Raw genomic sequence first — 14,453 nt, 5'->3', positions numbered from 1 at the left:
CTGCAGCTGGAGTCAGTGCTTCAAGAACCACCACGCACAGACGTATGCAAGACATGGGTTTCAGCTGTCGCATTCCTTGTGTCAAGCCACTCTTGAACAAGACACAGCGGCAGAAGGACTGGACTGCTGCTGAGTGGTCCCAAGTTATGTTAAGTAAATTTTGCATTTCCTTTGGAAATCAAGGTCCCAGAATCTGGAGGAAGAGAGGAGAGGCACAGAATCCACGTTGCTTGAAGTCCAGTGTAAAGTTTCCACAGTCAGTGATGGTTTGGGTGCCATGTCATCTGCTGGTGTTGGTCCACTGTGTTTTCTGAGGTCCAAGGTCAACGCAGCCATCTACCAGGAAGTTTTAGAGCACTTCATGCTTCCTGCTGCTGACCAACTTTATGGAGATGCAGATTTCATTTTCCAACAGGACTTGGCACCTGCACACAGTGCCAAAGCTACCAGTACCTGGTTTAAGGACCATGTTCTTAATTGGCCAGCAAACTCACCTGACCTAACTGACCTTAACCCTATAGAAAATCTATGGCGTATTGTGAAGAGGAAGATGCAATACGCCTGACCCAACAATGCAGAAGAGCTGAAGGCCACTATCAGAGCAACCTGGGCTCTCATAACACCTGAGCAGTGCCACAGACTGATCACCTCCATGCCACGCCGCATTGCTGCAGTAATTCAGGCAAAAGTATTGAGTGCTGTACATGCTCATACTTTTCATGTTCATACTTTCAGTTGGCCAACATTTCTAAAAATCCTTTTTTTGTATTGGTCTTAAGTAATATTCTAATTTTCGGAGATACTGAATTTGGGATTTCATAAGTTCTCAGTTTTAATCATCACAATTAAATGAAATAAATATTTGAAATATATCAGTCTGTGTGGAATGAATGAATATAATATCCAAGTTTCACTTTTTGAATGGAATTACTGAAATAAATCAACTTTTTGATGATATTCTAATTATATGACCAGCACCTGTACAAGCCGCGTGCTGTAGGTACGAGTCACTCTAGCCTGATTGACAGGTCACCCCGGTAACGACTTGTCAATCACAGATAATCCCGCCCTAAAACATACTCTGCTTTATGGTCTAAATGAGACCATAATTTACTAAATGAACATCATGTTGTGTTGAAGAAGACTTGAAACTAGCAATTGAAACCATAAATTCATTATGAAAGTGTTTACTGAGGTAATAAATCACGTGAGAAGTAGGCTCATTTTACCATTATTTCTAATGGAGCTGGACTTCTTTTTGCAACCTGAGGAGTCTTCCCCTACTGGCCGTACGCATAGTAGATAGAATAGCAGGTTTAAGGGACTTGTGCATTCGCCTCAGTTCTCTGACCAGAAACTTCCCACTTGGTCCACACAGAGGCTAAAAACTTTTTAAAATACAAGTCCCATAATGCATTTTGCCTCCCCCACTGGTATTTCAGTAGATCACGATGCTTTTCATCAGTCATGTGTCTTTAAAAAATTATGACATCTACTCAAACATGTCGCATCCAGTCTTAAAGGGAGAAGCACGCAGACGTTGCATCCAGTGGACCCACCATACAGACGTATTGCAATCAGTGTTTTGTGCATTTGCCTTTTTCATTGCCAACAGTGGAGATGATAGGAAATGAGGGGAGAGAGATATGGGGGATTCAGCAAGTTTCCTAGGATGGAATTGAACCACGGAAATAGCAATAACACTGTCAGTGGCTTAAACTCCTATACTCCTGTTATTGGTGGGAGTTTTTCCTTCTCTGAATCGAGGGTCTAAAGATAGAGGCTGTTCTAGGTTGGCAAGTAACAAGTACATTTACCCAAGTACTGTAAAATTTTGAGGTACTTGCACTTTATGTGAATGTCTCTATTTTAAGCTACATTTTAAATATTCTTCACTACATTTCAGAGAGAAATATTTTTACTCCACTATATTTATTTGACAGCTGTAGTCACCAGTTACTTTTCAGATGAAGACTTTACATTTAAAAGATATGATATGCTGAGAAAATACAATGCATTGCATTGTGACTCCATACAAAAAGCTGTCTAGGTGAGGCCTCACATTTCAGTTTTCTATGATTTGTTAGCAATTTTGCTAGAAGAGAAACATTTCCCCTCGGAATTTCTCACATGATTTCATTCAAAAACATTATCTCACCAGGCCTCAGATGTATCTTGTCAACTTTTGACGGTGCCTGACCCCTAGATCAAGTACCACTGGATTAAACTGAAGTTGCTCAACACTGCGCAGCCACAACAGTAAAATGCTGCTCACACAATATTAACAACCTAATGTATTTAAAAATTTATTGGTCACAGAGAGATTTTTCTTTTGATACTTTCAGGATATTTAGCTGATAAATTCTGTTAATTTGTTAAGATTGGTGGGAAAATGTGGAGTGAAACGACTAAAATAACAGCAAATAGGCAGACATTTTGACATTAACACTTAATTACAGTAATTTCTGTACTTGAGTAATTGTTGGAACAGAGCCATCATTAATGTTTTTAGTACCAAGTTAAAATGTCTGTCTGTGATGTAATTCATGTTGCAGCCATAAAAAAGTGTGCTCTGATGCTAGCAAGAATATCAAGTTTGAGGTTAGCAAGATTTGTTCGAACAGCAAAACAAACAGACCTCCCTGTCCAATGTTTTTGGTCCTAATAAAAACTGCTGCTGTGTATCCAAAAGTATTTTTCTTTTGAGCAAAACATACATTTAAATAATATTTCCAGTTTATCAGACCTTGGGTTTTGTTTGTAAATTAATTGCATTGTAATCACCAAGTTAAAGCAGCATTATGTGAGTTTTTTGTGTGATTTGGTGTCCTTACCATTTCAGAGTGTAGTTCACCACTGTCATGAATAAAGACAGCGGTACACGTGCATTTGCTATGATAATAAAAAACTAGCAAGACAATGACTCTGCTAACAGCCAAACATCAAGCAAGTTTGACAACACAAGACACAGCAATATTACGGACTTGTCCAAAAGAAAGTCCAGCTCTGCGTCTGTATCTCAGCCTTTTGTTTGAAGAAACTGGGAATGATATAGACGCCATTCTACCTAATTAAGTGTACCATCGAAATTATTTTTGAAATTGTTATTTTAATAAAAAATAAATAAATTAAAAAATAAGAAAATTAAAATTATTACCCAAACTTTCTTTTGTAAACATCAGTTTGCAGACCAATGTCCTGTTTCAACCTTGACTTACTGTTGTGACTTACTCAGCAAAGAACTTGGTGAGTACAATTGTATTATTACTAGAAATTATGGGCAAAGCTGTGAAAATAAGAATTATTCTTTAAAGGCCTAATAGGTTCTGTGGTACGAAAATGATCAGCCCAAACTAACTAAGAGTTAAGTGAAGTAAATTCATTGCTGTGACCTGACCTTTCAATGAAGGTCTGTTGAACTGTGTGGACTGTATCTCTGAAACAGTACCATCTCACTACTTTGCATCTCCCTCCTCTCATTTAGGTGGCACCAGACTTCTTTGAGTATTTCCGAGCCCTGTACCCAATCTTGCGCTCTGACCCCACCCTGTGGTGTGTTTCTGCCTGGAATGATAATGGCAGAGATGCCCTGGTGGATCCATCCAAAGCTGAGCTTCTTTACAGAACAGACTTCTTCCCCGGTCTGGGATGGATGCTGCTGAAGGAGATGTGGGATGAACTGGAACTCAAATGGCCCTCTGCCTTCTGGGACGACTGGATGCGTCAGCCAGAGCAGCGCAAGGACCGCTCCTGCATCCGGCCGGAAATCTCCCGGACTATCACTTTTGGCCGGAAAGGCGTCAGTTTAGGTCAGTTCTTTGACCAGTACCTTCGCTATATTAAGCTAAACACTGAATTTGTGCCTTTTACCAAACAGGATTTATCGTATTTGCGAAAAGAGAAATATGATGAACAGTTTATCAAAGAGATTTACAGTGCCCCACTGGTGAAGATTGAGGACCTGCAACAAGGGGGCAGCTTAAAAGGCCCTGGACCGTACAGGGTGCAGTACTCCAGCCGGGATAGTTTTAAAGTTTTTGCTCGAAATCTGGGAGTGATGGACGACTTGAAATCTGGCGTTCCTCGTACAGGTTACAGGGGCATAGTCTGTTTCCTGTATCGGGGTCGAAGGGTGTTCTTGGCTCCACCAGAGGGCTGGACGCATTATGACGTCAGCTGGAGCTAAGAGACTGATCCAGACTGTACAGTGTGAATGGTGTTGTAGAGGGGAGAGAGCCTTACTCAGAAGGGCGCCCTCTCAGACCAAAGAATACCACCAGATGCAGTGGTTCATGAAGGAACTAAAGCAGCGTAGATGAGGCTGCACATCATCGGAGCTGGGCGATCAAGTGTTGACCCAGGCCTGTTTGTTAGGGTGCTCATTCAGGATCAGCTGTTTAACGTCCACACAGACTTAACAAAGCGTTAAACTTTTGGAAAGGAAAATTCCACCCTTCAACACTGTTTGAAAACAGCTACTGGCAACGTGCCTTGCTTTCTGGGCCCATTTTCTTTGGTGTTTTTTTTTTATTCCTGTGAATAACTGGCCAAATGTAGACCTAACATCACAGCAGCTGTATGTGCAGTTTGATAACAGAAAATAATTTGAACTGTCAACAGGAAGAGCATGTTTCAGTGTTGGTGATGATACACTGGAGGCCAAACACAAGCAGTGATCATCTCTAGAACTTTGGAGAAAAATGTGTTATGCTTAAAATAGTGGGTCATCTTTTTTTTTTTTTTTTACATTCAGCCGTTTTTGAAAGAAGCTGTTAAAAAAGATCTTCAGATTGTGTTAATGTATAAGTCTATAAAATGAATCAGAAGCAGAGATTTGTGCAAAGGAAAATGAAAAGCTTCTACAATGTTTTAGATGCTAAACAAAGGCCATACCCAGTGCTGAACCAAGTCATTAAATGAACTCCTAGCCCTAATGGTTAACAATAGAGGTGAAAGGCTGCTTCAGCAATGATTGAAAGAGAATGAATTGCAGAGGAAGCAGAGAGACCAACTTCCCACACAACAGTAGCCCTTATCCAGGACCAACAAAACTACCTACGACTGTCCTGCTTTGCTGTCTTCTCAAATTCCAGCATTTCAGTCACTGAGCAGCTCATAACATTTGTGATGGGAAGAATGTTAAAAATATTCAACAACATTGAAAGAAACCTATAAGGTGGGGACAAATGATGTATGACAAGGGCAACATAAACAGTAACATGATTTGGTTAGACCAGGAATGGTCTTATCTATTGAAGTCACTACCAACCTGTTGTAATGTCACAAATAAATCTACCTTTGTTGATATGTAGGATAACCAAAAAGGATGGAAAACTATAATAAGGAGGCTGATTTTATTCAGTGGTATTGTTGTGATAAACCTTCCATTTACCAGTGGCAGCACAGAGTGCACTGCTGCTGACTAGCAGTCCTGTCAATAACACCCGCCTGTTGCTCTGAAGATTACCTACTAGCAGGTGAGTTTGTATTTTTAACATTCTTTGTATAACACATTTCATGACCTGTTCAGTGACTGAGATCTCCGAGTTCCAGGAGATAACAGCAGGACCATGACATGTGGTAAGTCCAGAATCGGGGCTACGCTTACTTCACTAGACCAGAACCTTAAGGAAATCTGTTGTATTTCCATAGGGGACAAAGTTTTTGTTGCAAAGGTAAGAAATAATAAGTTGAAGTAAAACATTAATACTCCACTACAAAATACCCCTGAGGATATACAAGAGTAGCAGATGTACAACAGTGTTGTAGGAGTGTGATGACTGTGCACAAACACTAAATCAAAGCAGAGAGATGATCTCAGTGTTAAGGCCTCAATAATTAGTTATGCTAATATAAGTAGGTCAGACCCGTTTAAAAGAAAAGGTTTTGATACCTGATCTGAATGGTCATACTCGAAGATGTTAACTCAGTTGTTCACGTGAGAAGTGACAGAAGTAGTTATGTGAAGAATGAAGAAAGCCTTGCACACTTTCACACTTACACACACAAGTCACTGTGTAAAGTGGGTGTGCCCGATGGCCAGTGGAGCGTCCAGACTTGGCTGGGGTGGCACACGCACACACGCAATAGCATTAATTTAGCCTTTCTGTCTCTTTAATTCCGTGACATCCAAATCATAGTTTGGTCAGCTTAGGTTTGTTGAAAAACCACTGATTGATTGATAGTTTTTATTTGTTTCTGCAACAATAAGGTTCTGGAGTGACTAGAGAAATGATTATCACTGTACTGTAATTAGCTTTGGGAGGTTATCCACAAGATTGGTTGTTTCCCATGTCTTTATGGTGATGTGTAAAACCACTGCCTGATGTGTTTATAACTTTAATACAGTATAAATAAAATCAACTATTTTGATATTTGTCCATATGCGGAAGGAGCCTCTTTTGTTGACAGTAGTACATTCAGCTGTGTAATCCACAGTGAAGAACAGTGGCTTGTGTCATATTTGTCCATTATGAACAATTGATAATCACCCTGATTATCAATTGTTCAATTGTATCAATTTCTTAATGACTAATGATGCACAAAACTCTCCTAAAATGTTGGCAGGGGTCAAGACAGCAGGAGATGATCCAAGGTGCTGGTTTGCAGTTCTACCATGTGTCCAGACTTTCAGTTGTTTACAATGAACAAATCCAACAAAAGCAATTTAAATACCTCAACACAACAAATGCTTTAAGTGGTTTCCTAAAACTCAGCTGAAAATGCAACTTATGTCTTTGTAGAGATACATAGCCAGACACTAGCTTTTGGCAACATTCCTGATGGGCAATGGCCTCCAGTCCAGAAATATTCCTGGGTTTGTGTGCTGCAACCACCTTCTTCAAGTCCCCCCGGAGATTTTCTCTGGGGTTCAAGTCAGGTGACTGTGATGGCCACTGTAGACTGGACTTCTTTAATTTGAGGTATGCTTGGGATGTCCTGTTGAAAGGTTCAGTGACGCCCAAGCTTCTGCTTCCTCACAGATAGCATGATGCTTTCTCCTAGGGTTTCCTCATATTTCAATAAATCCATCTTGCTTTCCATACGCTGCTGGTTTCTAGTGCCAGAGGATGCAAAGCAGCCCCAGAACATCACTGAGCCACCAACATGCTTAACTGTGGGACGAGTAATCTTATCAGTGGATGCTTCATTCTTCTTCCTCCAGACATACCAGATCCATCGAAACAGAAAGGTCCACTTTTGTTTCTCAAAACCTCTGTGGCTTATTTATGATTTTGAGCATAGTGGAGTGGACGTTTCTTGTGCCTTTGGGACAGTAGTGGTGTATGTCTTGGAGTTCTGGCATGGAAATGTCTGCATTCAGTACACTCCTGACTGTACTCACTGAAACCTCAGTGCCTGTTGCCACTAGGTCTTGCTGCAGGTCTTTTGCAGTCGCTCGATGGTTTTTCAAAACCTGCCTTCTCAGAAATCTGGTTGCAGCCCTTGAAAGGTTTCTGCCCTGTCCAGGTAGTGTAACCACTGTTAACCACCTTTAACTTTGAACTTGCAAACTATGCTTCCAATGGTGTCTCTAGGAACATTCAGTGCCTTCACTATCTTTTTGTATCCTGTTCCTTGATTGTGATGGCCGATGATCTCTTAACTTTCTTTTGCCATATTTCTAACATGCAGTAAAATGTGACACTCAACAAACCCATAGTCAGTTCAGGTATTTCATGTGTTTCAGCTCAACCACACCTGGTGCAGCTAATAAAGCCCTTGATTAGTTGCATCAGGTGTGCTTGAGACAACACCTGTTTTGCATATTTGTGCTGTTGTGAAGGATTCTATTCAGGGGGCTGAATAATTTTGAGACTGAAGAAGTCATTGTGAGTTGCATTTTCAGTTGAATTTGGGGAAAACACTTGAAGCATTTGTTGTGTTGAGCTTTGTCAATTGCTTTTGTTTGAATTGTTCATTGCAAACAGCCAGCTGAAAGTCCAGTACATTTTGACAGTAAACCTGATTTGCAGTTGGGGTTGAATAATTTTTATTGCAACAATATGTATGTGACAGCCTAACCCTGTGTAGGTAAGTCTTCTGACACGTCATCATTAAAGGCAATGTTGACTCTCTTGATGCCCATCCCTTGTCCAAAAAGAATTACGGCCAGCCGGATTCTCCTCTGGATGTCCTTGAAAGGCTGGTAGCAAGACAAACTACAGACAAAAAAAAAACATTGCTTCCCATGCACGTTTTTGTCCCTTGATGCCCCAAAGTGCCCTTTTGTCAAGGCAAAATTTCCTTTTATTTTTTGTAAAGGCCCTTTTGTGAAGGCCTGCCCAATCTAACTATAAATAAAATGAATGAATAACAATTTTGCCGTAAATTAAATGACCTTAGGCTGCAGAAAATGACCCAAGTGATGACCTTTCACCTGACGACCTCATCCATGACGAGCCCTCACGCTCAGACGCCTTATTCAGAAGCACTTCGTTGCCCCGGGTAAGTGGGGTGTGCAGTGGTGTGCTTTTATTTGTATGTATTTTAAAAGAATGATGTGAAGACAGCATGCACAGTGTCTGAAAATTCCTTTCTAACAATTTTGGTAACTTTCAAAAGGGACAATCCCACATTCACATCCTCTTTGGCAGCGATTGGTGTGTGGAGGAAACAAAGTAGGCTGGGTTGATAGTTCTCTTGTTCATGGGGTCTTTGAGGAGAGACTGCCCATAGTGCCCCATTAATACCCATTTGTATAATTCATCATATCAACATTATATTACATTAATTTGGCAAACTCCAAAGAAACAACACCTAGATGTCCTAAAAAATTGGAAGTGCATATCTCTCAAACAAACAAATTGTGTTCAGAGTGTTACAGTACAATTTCCTTTTTCACTTTTCACACTCACATTTTTTATTATCAATCTTTTACATGTCGAACAAACAGTTATACATGCACTCAGTCATGGGTAACAAGGCAGTACAACTATATATGAAAGAAATAAAACAAAACAAAAAGACACAAACAAAAATAATGAAATAGGCCAAAATAAAGATAAGAAAGAAAATGCAGTTGGGAGATATATTCTCTTTAGTCAGTATATTTGTTCCCATTAAATTAAATGTCTTTTCGGTACTCTTCGTCACTGATTTGGATCTTTAATTATGTCCACTTCTCCCATTTTTCAGCCAGTTGTGTTTCTTGCAGTCTCAAACTATGTGTAAGTTATTCCATCATATTGATTTCCTTTACTATCTTTATCCATTGTTCTTGAGTAGGAGGTTCCACCTTCCACTATTTCTTGGTTATAGCTTTTTTGCTAGCTATTAACATTCACATCCCTCAGTGAAGTTACACAGATAATATTCCAATGACAGATCAAGTCATAGCAATATCATATACCAGAATCTTTTGTACCACTTTGTGTATCAATTTAATTTCTCCTCAGCATGGAATATTTATGTTTGTAGATCTCTTAACTTTGGGTGTGATCAAAAAATCCAATCAAAATTTTCCAAGAGAATTCCCTACATATCTGTGAACTGGTGGATGTTTGATGTTTTGTCCACATGTTTTGCCAATCGTCGTCAAAATATTTTGTCTTAAGTTTAAAAACATTTTTAATTAAAGTGAAGGTTTGCGTGGAGTGTAGGTGTTGTCCGAAATGGTACGTTTCCAACTTTCGATGAAAGATGGGCAATGACTGCTGTCAGCAAGAAGTTCATTCAACGCTGTGTGGTCCTGAGACTGACGTGAAGGCCAACTGTCCAGAAGCAGTAGAGAAGAAGAGAAGTGCAATGGTCGCACCAGAGTGTAGGGTTTGACCATGGCTAGAAGGTAAGAAGGAGCAGGTGTCTTATTAGTCAATTCTGGACTATAGCTGCTCAAAGGGTGTAAGAGCTCCAGTAAGGAGTGGCTTGCAAGATTCCTGGCAGGAGATTGCAACCAACTGAATAAGCACATAAGTCACCTCCCTAGTGAGAACCGAAACCTTCCTTCTTCCTGATGCTGCCTAGGAGGAATGTAGAGGAGCGGGCTCCTTGCAGTCAGAGTTAGCACCACCATGGTATGGTCAATGCTCATAGACAAGTCTTGGGACATGCATCATTTCCTTTGAGGGACTACAAGCTCAGTCTTTTCCAGGTTCAGCTTTAGGCAATGCATTGACATCCAAATATCTACCAGGCAAGCAACTAATGCATGTATCCACTTGAGGGGAATGAGGCGAACAGATGGATGTCATGTGGTAGGAGAAGCCTAGCACTAGCCCACATCAACACAGTAAAGACATGCAAAATGACAGTGGGGGGACATCAAGATGCAATTGGATGCAGTCAAAAGGAGGCCTAAATAAAACTTTGCAATATTTTGAACAGGAAGCAGAGTTGACATATACAGTGGTGTGAAAAAGTGTTTGCCCCCTTCCGGATCTCTTATTTTTTTTGCATGTTTCAAGTTTTAACTGCTTTTTTAAAGTCATGCCACAACATCTCAATCGGATTCAGGTCAGGACTTTGACTAGGCCACTCCAGAGTCTTCATTTTGTTTTTCTTTTTTGTTTCTTGGGACTTGCTGGTGTGTTTTGGATCATTGTCCTGCTGCAGAACCCAAGTGCGCTTCAGCTTGAGGTCAAACAGATGGCCAAACATTCTCCTTCAGGATTTTTTGGTAGACAGCAGAATTCATAGTTCCATTTACCCAGGTCCGGATTAAGAAGTCAGAGGCCCTGGGCAGAATGTCTTTTAGGGCCCCCACCCGCCGACCCACACACACGTGCGCACAATCAAGATTTTGAATTGTAGAGTATTATTTGTTGGAAACACATAGTTAATACAGGACTGATTTATCTGCTGGGTGATATTATCAGCCAATATGAACATGCCACAAATCCACCACAAAACAAAGCAATCAGCTGACCAGAGTCAAGTAAAACATACAGAACCTATGAGTTCACAATGAGTTGGTCATTTGTCACGTGGAATACATTACTTAAATAATACAAATAGTGCTCATCACTTCTCTTCAAATAAGTCTGACTAAATTTATGACCATACCAACCCACCCATTTTTCTTGGGAGACTCCAGTTTTTTATTGCCCTCCCCCTGCTGGGTCACAGCAGTATTGTTAATGTCACAGTAGTTGAGTGGTGGAGGCTACGCTGCTGACAGACGTGATTGTAGATTTATTTCTGAAACAGTGTGGCAGTTCTAGCAAAGGGTCCTTGATTTCTCCTTGTTCATCACTTACTTACTGACTTACTTAAATATTCTCTAATATCGCTTACAGCAGCCTGTTGCTAAATTAGATTAAGCACAAAGCTATTTAAAGCCATGTTTATGTGTTTAGGAGCACTAACATGGTTAAATTATAGCATTTAACTAAATATATGCGAGCTGAGTGTCTTTAGTTACAGTCCAACATATAAATAAAAGTGACCTGAACCTAGCAAAGCTTCCTGCCAAATAAAGTTATCTAGCTCCTCTTTCAAATGTGCAACAGTGTGAAATCTCAAAGTTGTAGACAGATTTTAACATGTTCAGTTGTTGAGACTGTAATCTAAGTATTTTTTTTTAAACATAATCCATTTAGGAAAAGGTTTTATAGCCCACATACATAACAGCTTTTAATATTGGCCTGTTCTAAGTAGTAGTTAGTAGTAGGAAAGGGGTCTTCTATCCAAACATTTTCAAAATCAATATCTCAACTTAAAAATTCTCTTTTTCACTTTAATATTGGCATTTGCCCCCAAAACCCCATATCGGTTAGGCTCTACAGGATTTCCACTGATCAACACCTGTACAAATCCTCCATCATACAGGATTTACACCACATGATTGCAACAATGCTTTCCTTGACCAGCAGCAACAATGTCAATACATTCCATTGCTTACTGATAATCACTTATGCAAGCACATACTGCCTCACCTTTAATCCAGTTAGATGAAGAAGATTCTTTTATAACTCACACACAAACACAAGGCTAACATTAATAACAGTGCTCTGTGATTTTCTCACGCAGAAGATCGGTGTGTTTCGATTCAGAAAAAACACCAACAAATTGATTTTTCTTAGTTGAATAAAGCATACAGGCAATGTGCTGCTAACACAATCTCTGGTTAGCTTGCTCGTCATCTTCTACAACTTCTTCACCCTGATTGTCTTCCTAGCTCCTTTTGAATGGATGGATCCTGTTCTCTTTATATATGTTGCCGTTAGGTTGTGCTTGTCTATGATAGCCCCTGTCATTTCATTGTTATGCAGATGACCTGCAAATCTATCTGCCTATAAAACCTAATGACAGTGTTGCACTAAATTGCCTGCTTAATGGCATTAATGATATTAAGCTGTGGCTCTCTCTGAATGAAGATAAAACTAACTAAATGCATGTGCGTTTTAGAAGGCTTAAATGGCCTAGCCCTGGAGTATTTGTCCGAGCTTTTAACTTTGGGTGGGCAAAATCAGTCTTCGGATCAACAGGCTTTAAATCAAAACTCTTCTTGTGATGTATTTAGGTAACCTTATCTGGCTTACAGTTTTCTATGCTTCATGTTTTTTTTTCTTGCCTTTTACTGAATGCTGTGTTGTTTATTCTTGTTGATGTCAAGCACTTTGGACACCTGTTGGTTGCTGTAAAGTGCAATATAAATAAATGTTGATTGAGATGGCACGTCTCAATAAAGACGCCTCCCTCGTCTCTTCTCTGTTTCGTTTGTATTTACAACCACTTTCAACCCCTTTTCTTACTCATTTTGAGCTACGACAACTAAATTATTCCCACGGTCCATTTGAATGAGCACTGGGTTATGAGATGACCAATGTTAAGGGTGGGCTGTTACGTGCTTACCACACTTGGGCTTGACCAATGATATAATTCGGTTTAAATAAAAAATATCAGCAAGCTTTTTATTGGTTATACATGATGTCAATATCTGAAATGTAAACAATAAAAAAGGAGGAAAAACCTTATTTTTTCTTCCTCTCGCTTGGGCCCCAAGTGTGCATGGGCCCCTGGGCCCGTACCTGGAATGCCCATTGGATAATCAGAGCATTTCCCCAAAAGTCTTGGGGATCATCAAGATGTTTTCTGGCAAAACTGAGACGGGCCTTCATGTTTTTTTTTTTTTGCTCAGCAGTGGTTTTCGTCTTGGAACTCTGCCATGCAGGCCATTTTGTCCAGTCTCTTTCTTATGGTGGAGGCATGAACACTGACCTTAACTGAGGCAAGTGAAGCCTGCAGTTCTTTGGATGTTGTTGAGGGTTTTTTTGTGACCTCTGACCTCTTTTTGTGACGTTGCTGCGCTCTTGGGGTGATTTTGGTCGGCCGGCCACTCCTTGGAAGGTTCACCATTGCTTCATGTTTTCACAGTTTGTGGATAATGGATCTCACTGTGGTTCACTTGAGTCCCAAAGCTTTAGAAATGGCTTTATAAACTTTTCTAGACTGATAAATCTCAAGTACTCTGTTTCTCATTTGTTCCTGAATTTCTTTGGATTGCAGCATGATGATCTTTTGGTCTACTTCACTTTGTGAGGCAGGTCCTGTTTAAGTAATTTCTTGATTGAGAACAGGTGTGGCAGTAATCATGCCTGGGTGTGGCTAGAGAAATTGAATGTAGCTGTCCAAAGATGTGATAAACCACAGTTAATTTATGTTTTAACAGGGGGGGCTATCACTTTTTCACACAGGGCCATGTAGGTTTGGAGTTCCCTCAATAATAAGAATCTTCATTTAAAAACTGCATTTTGTGTTTACTTGTATTATCTTTGTCTAATATTTCAATTTGTTTGATGATCTGAAACATTTCAGTGTGACAAATATGCAAAAAAAATAGAAATCAGGAAGGAGGCAAAACCTTTTTCACACCACTGTAGCATGGTACCTGGTTGAACTCTTAAAGAGCTTCCTGTTTTTCTCATTGTCCTTAAGCTTGACATAGTACTGCTGCAGCAGTCAGCTTGCAGAGTCAGCTTGGTCTCATCATCCACAAAGATTTCCATCGGCTGGAGCAGTCAGGAGTTGTAAAGGGTTTGGGTGTGTTGAGAAGATTGAAGGAAGGACATGGCTGTGAAATAAGTAATGTGGAGTTTATTAAAGCAGGTCAGACAGGTTGTGACAGCATGAAGGGAGAGTTTTACAGAGATATAGAATAGTAGAGCATAAATGTTTGTGGGTAGGGGATGCAGGAAAATCAGTAATGCAGGCACCATGTGTAAATATCAGAGAGGAAAATCAGAAAGATGAGATAGAACATAATTAACAGAAAAGCAGAGGAAGCAGTGGAGGACGGGCAGCAGAGAGAAGACAGAGAGAGGGAAGGTTGGGAGGTTATGGACACTCATGAAACAACCATACACACCTTATCAGGCAAAAATCAACAAACTGATTGGAAGTGCTATTGAGAAGATTTTCTATTTCTATGATCACTCTGGTTGAACCTTCAACTCAGGTTGACAGCATGCAACAATGCAGACCCCTCAAACGATGCACTAATGTCTAATGTA

At 40.1% G+C, this 14,453-nt stretch overlaps 2 protein-coding genes across 3 annotated transcripts in view; both read left to right on the top strand.

Annotated features, from left to right (window-relative positions):
• The window catches only part of mgat1b (alpha-1,3-mannosyl-glycoprotein 2-beta-N-acetylglucosaminyltransferase b), a 26,177-nt gene extending 19,797 nt beyond the window's left edge, over positions 1-6,380 (top strand). For both annotated transcript variants that reach the window (XM_046058349.1, XM_046058350.1), the window contains exon 3: positions 3,485-6,380. In XM_046058349.1, coding sequence (XP_045914305.1) covers positions 3,485-4,186 — 702 coding nt within the window. In that variant the 3' untranslated portion in view covers positions 4,187-6,380. The remainder of the gene's footprint in view (positions 1-3,484) is intronic.
• Positions 1-14,453, top strand: part of LOC123976309 (ankyrin repeat and MYND domain-containing protein 2-like) — an 817,726-nt gene that overhangs the window by 264,601 nt on the left and 538,672 nt on the right. The window lies entirely within an intron of this gene.

Source organism: Micropterus dolomieu, linkage group LG09, assembly GCF_021292245.1.
Source record: "Micropterus dolomieu isolate WLL.071019.BEF.003 ecotype Adirondacks linkage group LG09, ASM2129224v1, whole genome shotgun sequence".
NCBI lineage: Eukaryota > Metazoa > Chordata > Actinopteri > Centrarchiformes > Centrarchidae > Micropterus > Micropterus dolomieu.
Note: the sequence above shows the minus strand (reverse complement) of the source record. Positions and strands in the feature narration are given on the sequence as shown.